Source organism: Leuciscus leuciscus (assembly GCF_965113295.1).
Source record: "Leuciscus leuciscus genome assembly, chromosome: 23".
In the NCBI taxonomy this organism is placed as follows: domain Eukaryota; kingdom Metazoa; phylum Chordata; class Actinopteri; order Cypriniformes; family Leuciscidae; genus Leuciscus; species Leuciscus leuciscus.
In genome coordinates, this window is record NC_138747.1 from 11,661,487 (window position 1) to 11,684,857 (window position 23,371).

Sequence of the window (23,371 nt, forward strand, 5' to 3'; positions counted from 1 at the left end):
GAAAATGTGTTTATGTTAATAGTATGAAGACTCAGTGTAACAGGAGATTGAGTTAACTGGCATAGAAGTTTGCGTGAGGAGCACGCCTTCCAGAATACTGGGTAATGCACCACAGTCATACAAAATAGCACTTGCGTTTTGATGTAATTATCCATAAGTTACTCGGTTACTTTGCTTTCTCTTTAGCAAACCTAACCCTTCTTGTCAAGTCTTTTTTTGAAGACGCAAATTTAAAGATCAAGAAGGCCTGCCAAGGCATTACCAGTACAATGCTGAGTTTTAACAATAGGAAATGTGCCATGGCAGAAATGTTTCATCTCATTTTATGCCCATCTGACATGGTTTTAGCAGGCAGGAGCTGCAGACAGAGTGGCACCGTGTGTGTGGTGTCACTGAGGATATGGCACATTGCCCAGGGACTTCACATAGAGCTCCCACATCGAAAATGTCATTGAGCTCCATGCTTTTACTATCTGGGTTTTGGGTGACTTTGGTTTGTCTGTGCTGGTAGCTGGGAAGGCCACGACTTTGAGGTCTAATGAGTTAGACCGGGCTTTTTTGATCCTGTGCCTGTTTTTTCTCCCCTCTTTGACTTAAATTCCCGCTAGGAAACAGCAGAAATTACAAGATCTCTGCTTCAAAGCAATACTTGTCTTTTGGATTATTTATTTTATTTTTGCCAGAAACCCAATTTCTATAATCATCTCGAGATTAGAAAATTCACTTCACATGCCTGGTATCATCATTAGTTTGCCACTACAGTATTTGTGTATCCACAGGCACTATGTCCTTACAGAATTTACCCTTTACTCAGGAGAAGAGAATGACACTGCCTCCTAGCAGTGGAGCACCACCAGTGATGGATGAGATGCCAGGAATCAACGCTGTCTTCCTGTCCCACAGCCATTGACAGGCAAAGCTCCAGCATCTTTGCATCACTCTGTATAATCGCAGGTCATAGCAGCCATGGATATGACACATCAATTCCTCACTCATGATTGCCTATTTATCAGTGTCAGTGCTCTCAATACACTTTTTCCATCTTAATTTATTGAAGAAAGCTTTTGGGTGCACATACAGTAGCCCCAAAAATGTTTGGACACTGAAGTCATAATGTATGTGATTGCATTAGATAACAAATCATCAAACCAAGTGGCATTTAAACATAGCTCAAGCACACTTTACAAGTAAAGCATTTTGAAAAGAAGTCAGTTTTAAATTGAAATTTTAAAGTGTAGATGTGTTGTTCGTAATTAAAACAATCGAGCCCTTTCTGTTTGTCTAACATAAATATAAGATGCAATAGTTAATGTGATGAACTACACCTGTGTTACTCTGATAGGTTACCTGTGTGAATGTAAAGGAAAAAGACTTAAAACATCTATTAAAAATGACCTTGGGCCAGTGTCAGAAATGAAGTTTAACAAAAAAAAAGGTTTTTCCCTACATTGTCACTACATTGTCTGCAGAGGTACTAGACCTCCACTAGTTAGGCCAGTAGAATTACAATATATTGCAGCACACTTGCTACTTGGTTTGATATTTTATCAAATGGCAGTGATATACAGTCCTTTTAAAGCGTGTTTTAAGTGTCCAAAATACTTTTCATGGCCCTGAAAAGTCTTAATGAGATCTACAGCCCGAGTCTGTACGCAGTCGTCTTTCTTTTCAAGGTGAAGTGGGCTGCAGTGGATAGAGTCTGGTCAGCAAGCAGAAGAGAGAGACGGGCAGAACTACTGCTGCTGGTTGCCGCCGCCTCTAGCCTCTGTCCTCCTTATGGCTGCAGGGCCACAACCTCTCACTGCCAACTAATTGCCTCTGAATTAGACAATTAATGTGGCCTTGTAGAGGGCTGGAGTGTCTGACTAGAGGGACTGCAGTGAGCAGAAGGGTACCCGGCCTTTCCTCACCTCAGCAATGTATTATTTATGGGTCGTTGTGCTTGACAGTTTTACATTAACTTTGCTAATGGACTCTATAGGAGGGTTGTGACTTTTGGATCTGTGTTAAGTTGAATTAAAATGGGAAACTTGAGTATTTTTTGCCCCTTTCTTTGTCAAACCACAAAGAATCTGCTGTTTTGTTTTCTAGACTTCAGTTTAAAGTAGAACGTTGCCTGAAGGGAAAGTCGGTGTACGAGCTTCAGATGGATAAAGGTGTAAAAGACTGGTCCCTGTCCACCTTTGGCACCCTCTTCGCCCTGTCGGCTCTGCGTTCTGTTGATTGATTGACTGCCTCTGTTGTGTGAGGGATTCTTGTGTCAGTCCGCAGTTATAGATGAATGCTGAGTTTCCCTTGGTTTGCCAAAACAGCCTCTCGGAAGTGTTTTTTTTTTTTTTTTTGCCCTTTCTTGAAAGCGTTCAGTGCCGTTGCACCACTGTCAGACCCTCAAGCAGATCGATTTTGTTTTCAAAGAGTCTAATTGTCGGCATTGACTTGAACAGTTGTATTCCGTCGATCTGATCATGCTGATTGGAGGCCACTAGCACAGTGAAGTGTTCACATAACAGCCCATCTTACAGTAGTGTGGAGAGATCATGCTGCATTGTGCATATGGGAACTGGATTGTCACCTCTACTCCCCTCATTAGCTCCATTGGCTGTAATAGTGGTTATTGACTGGATGGAGCTTTAAGCACCTGTAATATTAATGGCGACTCTCACAGCTGCGATGGATGAGTGCTGCGTTTGCTAGTGGTGCTGAGGACTCTCTTCTGTCGCTGCTTCATCAGCCACTTGTGCGCGGCGGCCGTTCCAAACTCTGGGTTTGCTGGTGACCCTTGCATGTTCAGGCCTGCTCCCATTTTGTTAGCTTTTAAATGTAATAGTCTAAAGCACCAGTGAAATTTTTTTTTTTGGGGGGACATTTGGAGCATACTAAAGGTGGAGGTAAAATAAGATACATTGTGATATTGCGCTACATTTTTTGCAGTATGTAATTGGCATATTATGTCAAAATATAATTTCTTTCTGGTTTTGACCCTTTATAATAATCTATGATGAAAGGCACATTGAGCATACTGATCTAAACAGAAACTTGAACAGTCACACATCTTTTCTTTTGTTTCTTTTTCTTTTGTGCTTTTGTTAAGTGATATATAGCGCGCCACCGCATTTGCGTGTGCAATTGAAGAGTGAACGCAACGAGCACCGTATGTAACGTCTGACAGGAAAGTTCCTTTTTTTGAGGTGAGAGACTTTATTTTGTAACAAGTTACGAAACTAACAATAGAATAATGTTTTTTAGTTTTTTCTCATGCATTTGACAGAAGTGTCATCAGCTTTCATGCACGTCTTTCAAAATAAGTCTCGCATCAGAAAAACTGATCTTTGAAAACTGAAAAATGTTCAGTCTTGCGACCCACCAGTTGAGAAACACTGTTCTAGTACACCCCAAAAATAAAATCAAGACATCATAAAAGGGCATCATAGGACCCCTTTAAGCAGCACAACCGTTTTAAACATTAATAATAATTTGAATAGGTTTCACAGTATTACGTTTTTTACTGTATATTTGATCAAATAAATGCAGCCGTGGTGAGCACAAAAGACTTCAAAACCATATAAAAATCGTATCAATCCATTCAAAGTTTTAAATGGTAGTCTATAAAAGTCGATATGGCAACACAAATTTACAGTGCAGTGTCTGTATTTAGGATATTTTTAAGAACTTTTAAGATATTTTGGTAAAAAGCAATACTTAACATATTTAAAACAATCGACATATAAGGAATGCACCAATCATGATTTTTCATGGCCTATTCCATTTTTTTTTCACAAGCAAATAGGTGGATTCCGATAAGCTTTTTTTTTTTTTTTAAGCAAATTTGTTTATTTATTTGCTCTATAACAGGCCAAATTGGCCTTGAACAAAAATATCTGTAACCATTTGAGAGGCAACCACTGCATTTTAATAATGATACAAACAAAAATGCTAAACTCATGTAACATGAGCAGTTTTTTTTTTATTTAAATTAGAATGGTCTGACTTTAGCTTTGTGGCATTATGCTACATATCACACCTGCACAAAACAAAAACAGCAGATGGACTGAATGAAAATGCAAATTCACTCTCTGACAGTAGATGGCGCTTATGAAACAGCAGTGATATAGTATTTCCTTGGTTACCACTGTAAACAAAACAACGCTGTGCTTCCAAACACTACTTTATTAAGCATTATACGGAGGTGAGAGGGAAAGAAAAAGCCATCAAAACTTTTCTGAATAGTCAGTTTCCTTCCGAGATAAATTCATATACAGCCCTTTCCCCCAATTACATTTTTATATATATATATTTATTTCAATATTTAGAGGATCGCGAACAGTAAGCATGCTGTGCCTGTCTTCAGCGTGTCCCGTCTCCAGCCTGTGTTAATGTCCTGTTTACAGACTTTGTAATATTTCCACACAAATTACATTTTGGGAAATTATTTCAGTGCAGTTTGTGAGCAAGATCAGCCAAAATGCAACCATCCTGCTCTGATGGATGGCCGGTCGACTGGTGCATCTCAGTAACATACAGTGTTTAAAAACAATATCTTTGGTTAGACTAAAAGTTGTTGAAGAATCAGGCTTCAAATTCTGAGAAGCTCAGTACATATTGCATCTTGACACCACTCTTATGATAATGTTGTATTATGGATTTCCTGGAGGTTCTTACAGCCAGCTAGATATAAGTCCTCAGACTCTGCATGCATAAACAATTTGAATATGATTTTTAATAAACTGACCTCCTACCTGCAGCTACATATTTAAGTCTTCCCTCTGGTGAATCTCCAAATGTACATCACAACATGGACCCAAACCAAAATTAGTCTCACGGATCTAATTTCGGCACAGGATTGCGAATATTGAACATAATTTCAATCATTCCCGCAGGTCTCATGGTTGTCATGCGGGAAATTCCCGCATTTATTCACTTTTGAATGTTGGTTGTTTAAGTAAATTAATCAACACATATTATAAGATCAAATCAGTCATTTTAAAATGTTCTGTAAGACGTAATTTCACAAACAGCGTGAGTGATTCAGCGGCGCCGCGTCTTCTCTCTCTCTCTCAAAATGCACTTAACTTAACATTGCATCTGCGCAAGGCAAGCGTCAAGCGCACTGCAGACGGCGATATACTCCCCTGGAGTTTCGGGAGTTGGGGCAGTTGACGGAATTGTTACTTGCACAATCGGGCCAGTGTTGCATTGTCTCTAAAGTTAATCATTTGCACGTCTTTTTAAGTCTTACCAAATTAAACGTTCAAGTGATTTTTAAAACCATTTATGAGCAAACATTTAGGTGATTATAAATGTAAAAATTATTTTATAATTTCAACATTTATATTTAATAATAATATAAAACATTTATTCCCTCCATTTTCTAAAATGAATAGCCTGTCGGCATTGGAATTTGTTTACTGATGTCCATTTTCAAATAGTTTGACACCTGATAATAAAAAAATTCGTTTATCAGGGAAATTCGTAAAATATTGACACAGAAACCAACTGGCACGTATAGATTTTCGCCAGTTACTTAAATTTTACTCATGATTTATGCATGTGTGTTTACATTTTGATGTTGTAACAAAACAAAAACAGATAGTTTTGAATGTAATGTAATTGAGTTTATAGAAAGAGCAGGTTTTTTATTAGTTTTCCGCATATTTGTTTTGCATGTAAAATGTGTATGGCTGACCTTCAGGAAATTAAATTGTGATTCTTGAAGTACATCAAGTTATGTCTTATGGTGAGAGGAAAATGTTATTTACTTGTTATGTATAAAATTATATATATATAGTCTCTTTATTTAAAACATTAGAACATGTAGTAAACAAACCTTAAAATACCACAAATTGACTCCTGTTTGGACGGTCTGCTCACTAACTGCTTGCAGTTTTTAAATGCTGTTTGAAGCTAACCACAAACCAATTTTTTCCCCCCTAGCATTAATATCTGCACTCTGCCCAACTGTCTTCTCATTTTCTTCCTCGTAGCCCTGATTATAAAGGGACATCTCCCACGCAACTCCTTAACCCTGTGTTTTATCTGTTGGCATGGACCTAAATTATAACATTTAAGTGATTTTCCTTTCCACCAATCCGCGTGGCACAAAACCACGGGATGAGACATGAGGAAATACGCCGGCTCTACCTTCCGCTTCTATAATAGTCGAGAAGAATGCACAAGTATTTTAAACTCAGTATGCTCAGTATCTTTCACTTCACTGTTCACTCTCAGACAAATGCTGTTTTTTCCCCCTTGTCTCTGTCTGACTGCAGTTTTGAGGCAGTGCTGAATAAGGCCCAAAGTGCCATTGTCGGTGGCTGTTGCAGGATGCCGCTCTGAGCCGGCTGATAATTAAGAGGAGGGCCTGACAAATGGCTCTCATCAGATCGCTCATCTGGAACTGAGAGCACACGAAGGCTTTCAGAGAGGATAAACCGGGAGACGTGTCTTTGCTTTGCAATCTTTCATAACCTTCTGTGGCTCCTCAGAGAAGAGCAGAGCAAAGAGCTCTCTCTTTAAAAACTCAACAGCTATGCCACACATAAGTGCCAAGTTCTCCCTCTGCCTCGTTGAGATATTCCTGATTTTTATTGGACTAATACACAATGGCTTTTATGTTTTATACCTCCACCCGTTTGGGGTTACCAGATTACTCACTAATTTGGAAATGTTGTCATTTTGGTGTAAAATTGTTTTGGGCTTTTGATTGATAGATATTTTTCACCTCTTTTTCTGGCATTGCCTTTTTGTTTTTTTGATGCATCAGTTGCAGTTTCTGTTGGCAAAATACTAAATTGCTATTATAATGCAAAAACAAGACAGATGTCGGTCTATGTATTATAAAGACATTTACATTATGTACATGTAACTTGCCTCAGAACCTGAGATGTTTACAGCAAAGGACATTTTTTACAGTGATGGGAAACGAGAATGCACATGGGTTATTGCTGTTTGTTAGCAGGTAATGTCACAGAGGGGTTTAGCTTATTATTTACAATGCTATTCAAAAGTTTGAGGTTTAATGTTTTTGAAAGAAGACTAATGCTCACCAAGGCTGCAATTATTTGATCATCACACAGTAATATTGCGGTATATTAGTAAAATTTAAAATAGCTCTTTTCATTGTAATATATTTTAAAATGTAATTGATTTGCTGAGCTTTTCAGCATCATTATTACAGTCTTCAGTGTCACATGATCCTTCACATTCTTATATACTGATTTGGTGCTCACATTACATTTCTTATTATTATCAATATTGAAAAGTGTTTTTGTGGAAACCGTGATAGATACGTTATACAAAAGAGCAACATTTATTTGAAATAGAAATCTTTTGTAACATTTTAACGGTCTTTACTGTAATTTTAATGCATCATTGCTGAATAAAAGTATTGATTTATTTTTTTGAAAATCCTTTCTGATCCCAAACTTTTGAACAGTAGTACACATGTGTAAGTTGTTTTTTTAACATCCTACATTGCTGACATTCTCACTTTGCACTTGTTTTGGGAGTATTTATTAAACTGTTGGGTACATTTTTGGAACATATTCAATGGCTGTGCTTCTGTAAAATTAGTAGTTGGTACTAAGCCATTTCGTGCCATAATAGGTCAATAACAGGACAAGACCATTAGCTTAACTCAGACCAGTGGGACAAAGATTGCACTTGAAAACTGGTCAACTGTATATGATGCTTTTTCACGTATTACTGATTGATTTTTTTTTTTTTCATAGCACATTTTATAAAGACAAACAGGCCTTTTCCCTAAGGCCTGGTTTCACAGACAGGGCTTAGATTAAGCCAGGATTAGGCCTTAGTTCATTTAGGGCATTTAAGTGGCTTTTTAAAAAGTGCCTTTAAAAAACGAAACAAAACAAAAATTACTGTTTTGTTCTGTAGACAAACCAAGGGCATTGACATTTGCTTTCAGTTAAAATGGCTCAAACAGGCATTTTAGTCTGGGAACCGGGGTAAATCTGCCAAGCCCCATGCTTTAATCTCAAATTTCTCTGAAATGTGCTTTTTAATTTCTAATCTGCTGAAGTAATGAATGAGATATATTATGTTATATTATATGGTCTTAGCGACCATTTTCCTTAAAGTCAACATGAAGTAAAAAATATTTGCTTTGCGTTCTTAATGCTTATTCTTGGCGTCATATAAATCTTTTGTGTGTGTGTGTCCAACCACCTTGCTACATTGTGGTGTGTAACGCCCACTTTTCACAATCCAGTCTATTCCCAAGTTCCACCCATATTATATTTCTCATTGAATATCTGGTTTGCATAATGTAGGAAATGCATCTCATAATGGGTTTTAATGTGATAGTTTCAATGCAATGCATCTATCTGTAGTTTACGTAGAAGGACATGTTTCTTTGTTTTGTCTACCAATAACTATAGAGCACAGAAGAATTCAGTCAAGCTAATCCTCTGAATATCTTCTCTCTAAACCAGAGCCATTGAGCAAGGCAGGATTCAGTTGAATTTGTCATTCTTCAAGGTTGTTAGAAAATTAAGAAAATTCTTTTTGTTGAGCTCTCAGCTCTGAATTATGAACATGCCTTGCTAAAAGTGCAGCTTTACAGAACATTAATTGAACTCTAGACAAGTGTCTTTTCATGAGTTTTTGACCTTTTGGTCAGAATTACATCAGTGAATTTCTCCCCAAAACATTTTAAACCCTTATTAAACGGTTGCTGTTTTAAATTGGACTCTGTACTGTTAAACTAAGGTAAGTACTGCAGCCTTGAACACATGTAGAAAACAATACAGAGGGTTTTGAAATCTCCAGAGAGAGGTCAGGTCAGGTCTTGAAGCTCTCTTTGCTTTAAAACCACCATGAGAGACAAAGCCAGCCTAACTCGGGAAGAAAATCTGAATGAATAGTCATCCTTTGTATCTTTTTGAACCCTGGTCTCACAGTTGTGTGTGTGTCTGTGTATTTCTATTGAAAAATTTGCAAAGCCTTGCAAAGTGTTTGACACAGCGACACTCTAATGTAGAGGAAGGAAGTCCATTTGGAAGACTTTCATTGCCACTTTCAACTCTTCTTAAATAAGAGGATCATGCAGCCAGACTCTCAAGATGCTTAAAGAGGTTATTAAGGTATTTATTTATTCCATCAACACTCCTGTGTCTTTCAAATAAATAAAGAGACTTACACTTGATATTTGACACAGTCACAGGCTCTGTCCTCAAGGTCTCCTCAGATGGATTTTTTTACTAATTTGGTCGAGATGAGAAAAATATTCCCAAAAAGAGCCAGTGCCATCATCTGCATGCATTGTCTAGTATCTGTTCAGGGCTCACTTACCACGGTACTCATGTATTATTAGTCTTATAAATTAACATACTTTACATGAAAGATGGGTTTAATTTAAACTCTGAATTAGTCAGTCCCCCAAGGTGTTATATTACTTTGTACAGCATCTGCAAATTTTAATTATCGCAATTCTTCACTGAGTACACCGCACACGGCATTACATCACACCGATATTGACCGCACCGCTTCTCGACTTGTTCTTATAGTGAGCTATTCAGATCTCAGTGTAATGGGGCACTTTGTTTATTGTGGTTTTCACCTTGGCATTCATTTTTGCTGCAGCTAGCAAAATCTTCATGTTTTATTAAAACGACTTATAAGCGAGTAAAGATCAGAGAACGAATGGTCTTTAAAAATGTTGCATGCCAACACACTGCTACTAGATGCCAAGAGAAAAGAGATCAAATACCTTTGAAGTCCTTGAAAATGAAGTTGAGAAATCGTTAAACTAGTCGTCCACTGCTGCTCGAATGTGGGTTGTTTGTCTTGAAGCTGAAGTTAGAAATGCCGTTTTTCTCTGCTTTGGTGTGTTTCCTCGTGTGATTGCCAGCCATTTATATAATAAATAACTTGTCTTTTCATAAATCGGATATATAGTGAATATACTAAGGTATCAGTACTCAGAGGCCCATTTATTTATGGTATTAAGATAAGTTTCTGGTGATCCAATCGTATGTTCAGCACTAAATAAAGATGTTAAACTGAGTATTTTAATAATAATCAATATATCAGGGGGGGGTTGCAATTTAAAATGTTGATTTAGGCTACAGTATAAGTATATCCATATTGGTAACACTTTACAGTAAGGTTCAATTTGCTAATAGTGCATAAGTATCTTGAACTAACAACGATTTTGTCATGAGAATAACAGTCCTATTGGAACAGTTTGGAAAGTCCATACGTTTACACAAGACTTGCGTAACTAATTTTGTATGCCAGTCATTGTTGTGATTTTTATATTTCTTGTTTTCTGTGGCTCTTTTGTACTAGGATCACCTGAGACTTGTTAATACCAGGTTTAAACAGTGCCAGACTTCAGGTACAGCTCCAGTGTGATGCCTTCCTCTTATTTAACAAGAGGCACCCACATCTTAGCACCTTATCAGCTCGTGCCTCTCTCACACTCAGTCATGGTGTCCTCATCGCTGTGGCCGAGGGTGAGGGATTCTCCATGCTCTAAGTGGATTAAATCCAGTTCCAGGCTGTAGTCGCATGGCTTGTCTGTCAAAGGTGGGGGAATATTTTTGCAGGTTTAGTCTGCGAGCTGGATGGTGCGTTCCACCTTGGGTCTGGTTAAGGGCACCGTTTGTGCCTCCTCTCACCACACACATGAAAAAAAAACAACTGCTCCAGCATCTTCCCACACCCACTACAAACACAGTCTGCCAACGTGCTACATTCCCTAATGTGTGTAGAGATATTGTAAACTTAAGAAATGCCTGTGTACGTCTCTGTGTTTGCAAAAGACTTGTCGGGAACTGCTGTGGTTGAGGGAACTTGAACGTGTTTTGCGGATAGGCCTATATATCAAAGATATTGAAAGCATTGGAGAGAAAAGATATAAAATACTCTATGGGATGGGTGGAACTGGGAACGGGTACACTGGACAGAAAAGACACACAGCGTATAAGGAGGAATGCTGGGAATTCCAGGCTGTGTTTGGGATGTCCTCCATGCCCTGTAGTATTGAAACACTCCTTTCTGTCTCACTCGATCAACCTTGCTCTTTTTTTTTTTTTTTTTTACCTCTCGCATGATAATGAAGCATTGTGCTAAAACATATTTTGATTGGTGGTTAGACACATGCCCCCAAATGATCAATTCACGCTTGGGTCATACACATAGGCTATGATATCACATTATACCTGGTTATTTTGTGTGTTGAGATGCTAGATTTTTTTTCTTTTATCCAACAAATAAGTATCTATGAAACAATATTGTTGTTAAAACATCAATTTGTTACATGTGTCTGCATGTTTTATATGAATAAAAAAAAAATGGTAAGTAAACAAAGATTTTCTTTATAAAATATTTTTTTCTTTTATTCCGTTCTATACATTTCAGAATATATTTAATTAATGAATTTTATATGCTGTGTTGTTTTTATATAGCAAAGATATTCTTCATAAAATTATATATATATACCTCTATAAAAGCATATTTTTATAGAGGTGTAACGATATGTTGTAATATCGAGATGTCACAATATAAAAATGCGACAATATGTATCGTTGATGTAAACGATATGATTCACAATATAGATTGTTTTATCCAAGATTTTGCTTTCTGTATTTATAAGGTATAATTCACCCAAAAATTTTAATTCTATCATCATGTACTCACTATCATGTCGTTTCAAATTCAAATCTATACGATTTTTGTTCAAATTACAAACACAAATAAAGATTTTTATTTTTTTTTAACCTGAGATTTCTGTCCCCTAATTTAAAGTCCATTCCTCTAAAATGTAAAAGATCCCAAAAATTGTCATAAAGGCATCGTAAAAATTATCATTCGAGTGGTCTAATCAAAGTCTTCTGAAGAGACACGATGGCTTTATATTATGGACATATTTACAACACGCATATACTGAAATAAACACGGACATTCCAATGCTTGTGTGACGCTCGAAAACAACATGCAAGTAAATGCAGAATTTAAATTTTTGGATAAACTAACCATTACTACATTGAACTACTATATATAATGTTGAATATTATGTACAATAATGCAAAGGGAAAATATTTGTGGGTGCAATTGTGAATCATTTGTAATATTATTTTAATAATAATAAATAAATAAATATTTTGGCTTAAAATATTGCAATAGTATCGTATTGCGAGTTCAGTATCATGATTTGTATCGAATCGTTACACATCGAATTGTCTTTTAAATGTTTCTTTAGGAACCAATGCATGACCTACATGACATCCAATAAGAATGAAATGAAGATTATTATTTTTAGTAGAATGTGTTCATAAAAGCTAAAAATATGACATTTTTTATATGGGCTGGAATTAATTGGTGCTTGTAATGTATTGTGTATATACTTTTCCGTTACAGCACAATAATAGCCTGACATGAATTGAATGTGTATTCTGCTTTGCCATATAGAGACCCTTTACATTGAGACCTTCAGACAATAAAATGTGTTTTATCTTGTGATCAAGTCATCATCAGTTTCTTGGCCAACCCTGCCATAATTTAAAATCTTCCTCTGTATGTAGAGTGAGGATGTCAGGCTGGATTTGCGGGCACTGATGGGATGGTTCTGTTGTAACCTGGGCTCCCTGGGCCGAGAAGGCATGGAACTGCGGTATGTCCTTGATGAAGAACTCCGCTGCGACATGGCCTGTCCCTTTGACTCACGCTGAGCGCTTGATACTCAGGACAAGGAGGTCAGTCTGACCCACTTTCCCCCGCCTGCCCTTCTGTCGTGTTGGATGAGGTGGGCGATAGGCCAGGGGTGAGTGGGCGGATGGGTGCACAACTGTCAACGTGCGAGTTTGTGCGGGGGGTTACCAGAGAGCGTTCCCGCTGTGAAACGCAGGTATATCTCCGCCCACAGAGACAGTAATGGACAGGCACTCCCACAGAGCTCAGTGTCTGACCCTCTTATTGTAGCTCCTCATCCTCGATTGACTCCTACAGTTCTCTTCCTCCTCTTCATCACTTCACTGCACTGCGGTGCTTCTGAGCTCCAGCTGTATTCTATGCAATCAAGCATAAGATATTCAGAATCAGCAGTGTTAGCTGCACATCATTTTATGAGATGTGGAATATTTTTATGCTCTGTAAGTAATTTGTTATGTCTGTTAGTGACCTGCCGACCTTTGGGTTTACACCAGCAATGTGCATGTTAAGATGCTGTCAGAGATGGCATGTTTGATAACATAGTGTTATCTAAGGCAGACATCGGTTTGGTAACTCATTAAAAAGTAAAACTCAATTTCCAGGTTGAAAGCAGGGTCAAAAAAGATGAGTGTGTCTCTGATATAGCTCACTGACAAGCAGGTCTCTGCTGAATTTAGACAAGTAACATGTCCTACCTTAAGTGTGCAAAGATGTAAGACATAGTAGCACTTCATGCCATCATGTATAATATGTCTTAAACACAAAATAGCATGCACAACCTATTTGATTTCTTTATTGTGAGGAGAAAAAAACATTTAGGATGGATCCTAATTTTTATCCTTTTGAAATTGATTATATTGTGAAAGGTAACCGTGTTTTGTTTTTAAACTCATTAAAATTTTTGAATGTTGCATGCATTAGATTTGGTAGCTTTCACCATACACATGATCCATCTGATAAACACAGAGTGGGCTTCTACACATAAACTGTCACACTCTGACTTTCTCTTGGGTCATTCTTTTTCTCTTTCTTTCTCTCTCTCTCTCTCACACACACACACACACTCAAACTCAGTGTGTCAGAATGGCAGCTGGCCCTGCGGCTCTCCTGGTTAGTTCCCCTGATAGAGAGTTGGAGACAGACTGGACTGGTGCAGTAGTGCTTATTAGCCGTGTCTGTCTGCAGGAGTCCTGCTGAGCCAGCCTTGAACTCTCTGGCCCCCAGCAGAGAAAGAGGGAGAGACTGTGAAGAGAGGGAGAGGAAAGTTAAAGCAGTGGAGGACAAAAGCGAGAACGTGACAGCCAGGGAAAGAGACCTGCCTGTCTGACCTGCATGTCTACTTAGCTGGTCGCAACCTAATCTGATAGAAGGTTGTCACAGAATTGTTACTTTGAACAAGAAACTGATCCGTTTCTTTTCATCAAAGATGTTGGAAACCTGTGTTGATTGCAAAACCCATGAGTTGAAGCATGACAGTCTGATGCACATTTATTATAATAAAAAGATCTCCCTTTATCTGCCCTCTCTGACCTCGAGTACTCTTCTGTTACATATTTCGAGTACCAAAGCATTCAAAATGCCCAAAGTGCACATCGCTATTGCAGAGCAGGCTTAAGTAGTTGACATTGTGTTTGTTTTTTTCCAGAGAGACCATGACGCTGTCTGCCTGACTAACCTCAGATATTGCAGTGTGGAGAGTTGCTGTGGCTGCTAAAGTTTTAATGCGCTACAAGATTAGGGTCTGTGGACAGATACGTAGATGCCGTCAGGTTCAGCTGCGGGTTACACAGTAACTGCTCTGACCTGCCTTTTTTTTGCATGCATGCATCTCTTGGACTCTGAGGTTCAGCTGTCCTACAGAGCTCACCTTTATTGTGTCTAATGGTTTCGGTACTGCTGATGCAGTCGGAGACTCCCTTCGGTCCACTGTTAACATCCAGCACACACCTGCAATCAACCCTGATCGGCCCAGTGGAAATGGCCCGTTATTGCCCTCATTAGATGTTATGCGGTAGTTCTCTTATACAAATACATCACATATTAACATGGATTGTGTTTTCTTAGTCTTTTCATCTAATTGCCTCTCTGAGCGTTTCTCTCACGTTTCACACCAGACCAGCACATGCGAAGATCCCAGAGCTTTTATATCACACCCATCTGTCAATACAATTTGGTCAAATGATTTCAAAACCTGTGCGTTTCTTGTGTCTTAAGCCAAGTGGCTGGCTAAGCTCCAGCTGGAACGCGCCGAGCATTAAGGCATGATGTGCGTTCAAGCTGCCTCCTGCTGATTCATCCCTCACATGCTGAAAAATTACCTTTTGCTCATTAAAGAATTGTGTAAGTTTAAAAAAAAATATTTGCATAATTCATTTCCCTCTGAGGATCAGGATGATTAATTAATTACTATGCTGTTAAACTGGATCTTTCGCTATTTTTTTAATTAACCTCAGGACATCCTTCATGTATGGGAATTATCGAGTTTTTTGTGTCACATCAGTTTCAGTGCATTTGAATGTGTGGGAATCACAGAAGTTATGAAAAATATCTGGGTCGTTAAAAATAGTTAAGTCGGGGTATTTATTATTGAGTTTAGGAGTCTCAATATTCTGCAATCATCCTAACCGTCCTTCCCTTTTTTTTTTCTCTTTTTTTTTTTCTCTTTTTTTTTTTTGAGGCTGTCGTCTACAACAAGATGAATCTCTTTAATATATTTTTCTGGCCTGGTTGCTTTGCATAGCACTGAAAAGATGACGCAGACTCAGGGTTATAATACCCCTGTGTTTTATTCATATTCTCTTATTTGCAGGGACCTTACACACTCGCGATTGCTACAGCACTGTCTGACAGCACGCTATAGGCTGCATGTAAATGCGGGTTTTAGGTACTATTATAGTGTAATATCATGCGGGAGTCTCATTAACCTATAAACAACCTAAACACTTCTCTGTCTCTCTTTCCTCCTATAGAACTCAATACGGCACAATCTCTCGTTGAACAAGTGTTTTCTTAAAGTGCCTCGCTCCAAAGATGACCCAGGAAAGGTAAGCGTTCTCTTCTTACCTCCAGATGTAGTTCTGTTTTATTCAGAAATGTTTTGTACATTCTCTAAATACAAAATGCCTCTACCAGAGCAGATTCAGCCGTTAAAAATGCATACGTATCCTTGTGAAAATAGATGAGAGCGAGCACTCGCAGTAATGTTTTAAAAGTGCTCTCCGGAGCTCTCCCGGGTAGAGGAGAAAGCACTTCAGCCCCGGCACTTCCTGCACGAAGAGGGGGAGACCACCACCTGCTTCCCCTCAGTCAGCATGCCGTTACCCCGGCCTGTCTGAGCTAAAACAACCCCTAAAACAAACCAAACAAATTCATGTGTAGGCCAGAGTGCAGAGAGACGTGCATACATACACTACATATGCATCATGCAACTTCGATGGACACCGGTTAATCTTTTTTTTTTTTTCTCCCTCCACATAGTACCTCTGCCACAAACGCTTGCTCATTTCTCTGTATCCTCAGCCATCTTGTGCGAGCACATTCACGCACATACGCTCACAGCGCGACATAAAGAGAAGAGCCGAGGCATGCAGGGGATGGGGACTGAATGCTAATTTCATGTTTTGGTGTAATCCTCTGATATTGACACTCCTGGGATGTGCTCCACTAAATACAAAATAATCTATCGCTGGATGGATTCTATTCCGAATGCACGGCCAACATGCTTGCATCCCTAATGTTCAATTTGGAATTTGCCTCCTTCCACACAGCCCTCCCCCCCTGGAAGGAGAACTTCAAAGCTGCGAAGGGCTCTCTTGATATGTTCCATCAATATTGTAATACGGCAGGAATATGGACCCTGCTGTTTGTGCGAGATAGTAACTGAGGCGTGTTTCTCAGAGATGGCAAAAACGATTGTTCACTTCACCTTTGTGATCCGCAGCAGCTGCTGAGAATGAGGAAGGCCGAACTTTGGGGCGGATACAATCTTGTTTGCCCTTGAGTAGACTCTGGTCAGGGAGGTCTAGTCTGCGTTAAGACTGTGTCAAACTGATTATTTCCATTAGAGACCAGATTAGAAATTTGATAGTCGGTTCCCATTAAACCATCACAAACACAGCAGCTGTTTTTGATCAAATAAATGTAAGCTCGGTGAGCATAAGAGACCCTTTCTTTAATCTTATCGACTCCAAACAATATAAAAAATAAAGTAAAATACTGTGAAATATTATTACAGTTTAAAACTTTTTTTTTTCTCTTTTTTTTTTTTTTTTCATAATGATGACAATTAAAAAATATAGGTGAACTATCCTTTTAATACTTGATTTGGAGACTGTTAATGTTCTTTAGTTGATTGCATTATCGTCTATTAATTTTGGGGCTCAGCTGAGTACATAATCTAAAGTAACCTTAATAATAAAAAATAAAGTGGAAAGTGACACGTGACGGCCAAGTATGGTAACCCATACTTGGAATTTGACCTCTGCATTTAACCCATCCAAGTTAATGCACACAGGGCTTAGGGGTTAGGTGCCTTGCTCATGGGCACCTCAGTCATTTCCCACCGGTTCTGGAATCGAACCAGCAACCTTTGGGTCACCAGATCAACTCTCTAACCACAAGGCCATGACTGCCCTAAAGGGATACTCCAAACAGAGATGAAGTTAGAAGCGACCAAACACCTCCATGTTTTCCCTATTTAAATACAATTACACGAGTAGTTACACAACCAAATATGGTGACACAAAATAAAGCGTGGCGCTTTTCTAAGCGGGTAAAAAGGATAACTATAATGTTCCAACTTCAAGTGCTATTCCGCCACGAAAACGTGGAGGTGTTTGGTCGCTTCTAACTTCATCTCTGTTTGGTCCCTAATGAATGAACTGGGCTAAGCTAAGTGCGATCAAAGTGTCGCCGCGTGCCAGAGCGATTGAGTGCACGCACTGAGACGAGAGAGGGATGTATCAACTCGTCTTAGTTAAGGGAATAACATAGTTTAATATGAAAAAACTGTGAAGTATCCCTTTAACACAGTTTTATTATATTGCCCTGTTTCAGATTCATGTAAACTGTCGTTTCATGGATTTCTTTAAACGTTGCTTTCTCTCTAGAGGTTGTGTTGTAGCCTACAGATACTCTCCTCCCAAGGGCTTTCAGTTTTTCAAGATTTTTCTGCTAATTAAAAGGAATGATACTCAGCCTCCCCTTCCACAGTGAAAGTGTCTTGCAGTAGTTTTAATTTCAATTACATCTGCTAGGTGTAACAGACTGCCAGCATTCTCAGTCACCTTCAGCTGTCCTTCATCATCACTGCATCAATTACAGGAACATGATGATTTAAATTAAAATCATGAACATGAGGGTGTTTAAACAGTGAGATTGTCCTGCATGTTATGAACTCTGATGTCTAATGGTGGAATATAATGCGTAAATAGCGATGCAGGGTGAAGAAGATCGTGTTTGTTAAACGATTTGTTGGAAAGTAGCTGTACTTATCTAGTCTGTTTGTTGTGTGGAAGCACTCACTATCTGTAACATTTAACATTGTTAGGATACTTATGCTACATTAGAATATGTAAAGAAACTTAAGACCCTTTCGCATGACTCACGCTAGCGCACCTCTCAGCTCAAGTGTTGTACGCTGTTTGTTAATTTGCATACAATAGATAATGTGTAATATGATGAATTATTCTGTGAATGTCACAGAATACTGATTTCAGGTAATCAGTAGTAAGTAGGTAGTAAAAATTTAGGGCTGGGTCTTGGCACAAATTTCACAATTTGATTCGATATCCGTTCACAAGCTTGCGATTCAGTTCCGATCTCGATTCAATTCGATTTCTCAAGGAGGAAAATCTCTCAACTAATGCTGTAAACTATACAAGGAACCCTGTCTGTTGGTACATTACTATAATGTTGGCTGTTGACTGTACAAACATGTAAGTTGCACATAAGGCAGTTTTTATAATAACGTAATAACTCATTTTTAATAACACAATTATGTTTCTACTGCAGTTAGTTTTTTTGAAATATAAACATTCAAGTGGTGACTGTCAGGATAAGTATAAAGTAAATATAAAGAATATGTAATAAAGTGCATATATTTAGCTAAATGCTCCTGTCTAATTAAATAAACAAAAAATAAATGAATCGGATTTATAAATGTAAAATTGTTAGTTATGCATTTCTATAATACACACAGACATGCATAACTTAAAAAAAATGTCACATACAATCTTAAAATTAAATGAGGCTCTTATTGAAGATTGTGGCGATTAAATAATGGCTGTAATGACTGACTTTGGTTGACTGCCACAAAGTGATCTGCATTCATTAATGTTATCATTTGAATGCCTAGTTTATAATTTGATTAATGTTAATTAGGGGTGGGTGGTATGACAAATTCAGGTTTCACGGTATGACTAATTTTATTTCACGGTAACGATATATTTCACGATATAGTTATTTATATATGTAGTTATTCTCGAATTTGTTTTAAAAAGTGCTTTGTATAATAAACCCAAATACTTTAGAAATGAAAAGTACTTCACCTTGTTTGATTTTTCTTTTTCTTTTATTTGGTAAATTATTTCTTTGGTAAATATTTTGATAGCTAAATATAGTAAACAAAACACACTCATCAACTTTTAGATGAACTGCCCCCAACTGATTGATATTAAATACAACTCATAGGTGCAATTAAACTTTAAATAAATTGCTGAATAATTTTTCAATCTCATGTTATTGTTTTACTTCATCAATTAGTTTATAATATCTGAATATTTTATATTGAACTATTCTATTCATAATAAATTAGTTACTTTCTTTTAATTTTGTAGGATATTAGTAATACTAGTTATGTTTAAATGTGTTCCCCGGTACATTTTTGCCATGTCTGCTTATTATACTGCGTTTTCAAGGAGCTTGTTTTGCTCTTTTTGTGATATCTGGCAACCCGTCACCTGGAGCTTTAATCAAGAGAAGTTCAGAAGTGTCAAAATCATCAAGTTCAGAAGTGACTAGAAGGAGAGGAGCAGTATGAAAACTGAACAGCAGCTACTGTTGGTGTTGACTAAGTAGTTTAAATTATACACACCTTGTATACATAATATAAATTATACACACCTTGTATACATAATATAAATTATGCACACCGCGCGTCTTTTGCATCAGTAAAATGCAATCGGTTAATCTGAGTGTCAAGTTGTAATCACGTATGGAATCAAAGGAAGATTTTATCAGCTGTTTATCAGTGGCCAATTGTTTAGAGTTAGAAATATATAACTCGTGCTGCATATTTAGTAATTTTGCCTCAGATACAGGATTATACATTCGCTTGAACAAGCAGGTTGTTCATTACCATGGCAACCGCTTGCATGTCATGCTGAATGCGAGTTTCGTGTTTAAAAAGTAACTATACATAAGAGATGGAAAGTAAACTATACATTTACGGTTATTTCTATTTGTTACGATATTGATATATGAACTGTTGTTGTCAAGTAAGCTTCATGCTTTCCCCGTTGCGATCGTGCACTCCTCTAAACTGTAGCCTACGGGTGCTGCACTGCTCTAGTTGACTGCTGCGCCTTTTTCCCCGAAAATATCACATTAACAACCACCCTTTAGAAAACGTAATTCCTTTGTGGATCCTCTTTATCTGCTTTCTTCATGTTCCTTTGACAAATCTCAGTGTCTCAGTCTCAGTCACGCTGCTCGTGAGTTAACCACGCCCACTTATTTACATGTCGTGGTATACACGGAATAAAAAAATCTGTTACAGTTGACATTTTCTACCGCAGTAACGATATATACCGTCATACCCTAATGTTAATTATGTCACTTCCTTTCATCAGGCCGGTTTTAGTACACTGCTTCAAAGGCCAAAAAATGGCATGTTAAAGCAAGGTGTAATAATGCTGCAAGCTTTGTGATTGGTCAGATTGTTTTGGAGCTGTCATCGCACTTAAATAACAAATTGATGTAACATCCGGATGTGAAAACAGAGACAATGAGTTCTTTTCTTAAGGAAGGAATGCTGCGAAAAACTGTTCGGGTGCTGGAGCTTTGCTCATTGCCATTCCATGGCTTCTAACCTGTGCTGTATTGCTGTTTAAATGCAGAAATTTACATCATTTTATCAATATGTCTTTGGAGGCCGAACGTTTGAAGAACCTAAAGCATGCTGTCTAGACAAATCCTTTGGTGATTTTCAATTATTCTCCTTGCTTAGGTGCATGCGCCAGCTGTGCACAAGTAATTTTAAAGGTCTTGATCGCACCCTCTCTGGACAATTGAGATCTTATCCCATATAATATGAAATATTTTTAAATAAAACCCAAGCCTGGAGGTTAATTTCTTTTTCTTTTCGCCTAACTTGCCGGCCAGAGTTGCCTTTAGCTTTTGGGAAGAGCAGCACTATTGAAAAATAAATTAAACAGGAAGAATGCAAAGATAAATTATTCAGCCAGGGTCTTGGGTGCTTGGATACCAGCAACCCCAAACCAAGGTGTGCTATTTTCTGCCTGATTATCAGAGCTCAGACCTGACCAGAAATCCAACACCTCTGTGTCCAGCCCTGAACAGGAGCAATCGATAAACCTGCGGCTGAGGAAGAGGGGCTTCAGGAGGGGCTTAACATTTTACCTGCCTCTGCCAAGGCTCAGGAGAAATGCGAAGTGAGAGCAAGCGAGTGCAAGAACCGGCTGTAGCGAAAGACCCAACTTCTTCGCACCTCAACATATAGCTCCATGAAAACGTCCTCAAGACGTGACAGGCTTAAAAATGAGCTCGCTGAAACTTTGATGAACTAAAAGTTGTACATGTTTGACAGCAAACGCGCACAGTATCTGATTACTGAAGTTTCTCTCCTAGAAACCCTGCTGATTATCGTGCTCGGCTTTTTATGAAAGTTTTATTGCATGGCTGGCTTCAAGTTGACCACTATTTTAGAATATTATGATTTGCTTTGGAGCTAATATTCCAACTTTATCCTGTTTCTAGGGTTCCTACTGGGCAATCGACACAAATCCAAAGGAGGACACGCTGCCCACACGACCCAAGAAGAGGCCACGGTCTGGAGAGCGGGTGAGTGAAAGTTTGTACGCGTGTTTGTACACGTGTGTGTGTGTGCGCGCGTGTTTGTGTTTATGTGTGTGCTCCAAGACCCCCTGGTGGTCGTTTTTCAGGCTTACAGACTTTCTCAGGCCAAACTCAGCTCATTAATTTGAGTCTGGGAATGATCAAAGAGCAGAAAACAGTGAGTATCTCACTCTCCCTGTTCAAGCTCAATGTCACTTATTTGCACCATAACTTCACTTTATTCTGTGGTTGCTTAAACCACACTGAATACCATTAAATCACCACTGTAAAAATGACAGTGTTTCCAGCGTGGTGATGTTGACAGTGTTTTAGTTCTCAAACTTTTCAGAAAGCCCCATAACTTTATTTGTATTTTTATTTTTATTTTTTACAATTTCCACCTGATCAAATATTTATGAGTTTTGTATAACTAGAAAAATCATTATGAAAAAGCCCATGGAGATTTTGTTAGATTTTTCATGGATTTTTCCAGGTCTATAAATTATACTTTTAACATTAGGCTACCTCATATATCAAGGTTTTTCAAGACAGCTGGAACCCTGGTTCATCAAAGAAAAAAACATTGGTGAATTGCATAAGAAATATTTTGATTTTTAGTTGGTTTAAATGCTTGTTTTGTCCTATATCAAATCATTTAAAGCCATCTTGAGGCCCTCTTGGGAGTTTCCTGGGGCCCCCAGTTGGGAATCATTGATCTAGAGTGCCATGGAAAAGAAATGGTTTTACCTGAGATTTAAGTTTGTAGTTTCAATTGAATGTGACGCGATTTAAAAACTGAAGTAATCCAAAGATAATAAATAGAGGCAGGTGTTTTGATGCATTTTCTTCAGGGCTACATGATTCACAGAGTCAGTTCTTTTAGTGAGGTGTTCAAAAATGTACAGACTTGTCGCTCATCTGTTAGAATGGTCATTGAAATAACATCCGACTTACTTACTGACTGGATGTTATGTCAATGTCTACCTAAAGATACTTCACAAAAGAGTATATTTTACATTATTTTTTTTGTATTGTTTTTGAATGTAGTGAGGTTATGGGTCCTTGCTGTAAAAAAAGGATTTCTGTCTTAGAAATCTTATTTTGGGGGGTGAAAATGTAAGCTTATTAGTCTAGTTCATCTTTTTTTAAACTTGAACGATCAGCAGAAAACTACGTAATTTCTTTAGTACATGTGTTGATGGCTCGTACATGGTTTCTATCTTTTGGGAAGAGCTATAAACAAAACCAACCAACCACACATAAGACATAAAACATTTACTGTTTATATAGTCTGACTTTGATTTGACGTTTAAGCTTTTTTCCAAAATAAACAGAGCTCGAAATTAACTTTTTTACTTGGTAGCACTGGTGCTCCCAACTTCAAAAAGATAGGAGCACCAGCAAACATTTAGGAGCACCCACCAAATTTGATGTTTAGCTCTGCCAGTAGAGTGGAATGACCGGCAGCATCGTGGCGATTAAAAGTCTTTATAATCGAACCAGATGAACCTGATTTGTTTGCCACACACTTGTCCCTGCATTTTTTGTGCTTGGCACTCTCTCCGTGTTTAACCAAGCTCTCGCACTTAAAATATATTGATTCAGTTGCGAACGCTGTGTTACC

The 23,371-nt window shown here is 38.1% G+C and overlaps 1 protein-coding gene across 2 annotated transcripts in view; it reads left to right on the forward strand.

Moving 5' to 3' along the window:
- The window catches only part of foxj3 (forkhead box J3), a 96,165-nt gene that overhangs the window by 51,934 nt on the left and 20,860 nt on the right, over positions 1 to 23,371 (forward strand). For both annotated transcript variants that reach the window (XM_082155176.1, XM_082155177.1), the window contains exons 3-4: positions 15,642 to 15,716; positions 21,670 to 21,753. In XM_082155176.1, coding sequence (XP_082011302.1) covers positions 15,642 to 15,716; positions 21,670 to 21,753 — 159 coding nt within the window. The remainder of the gene's footprint in view (positions 1 to 15,641; positions 15,717 to 21,669; positions 21,754 to 23,371) is intronic.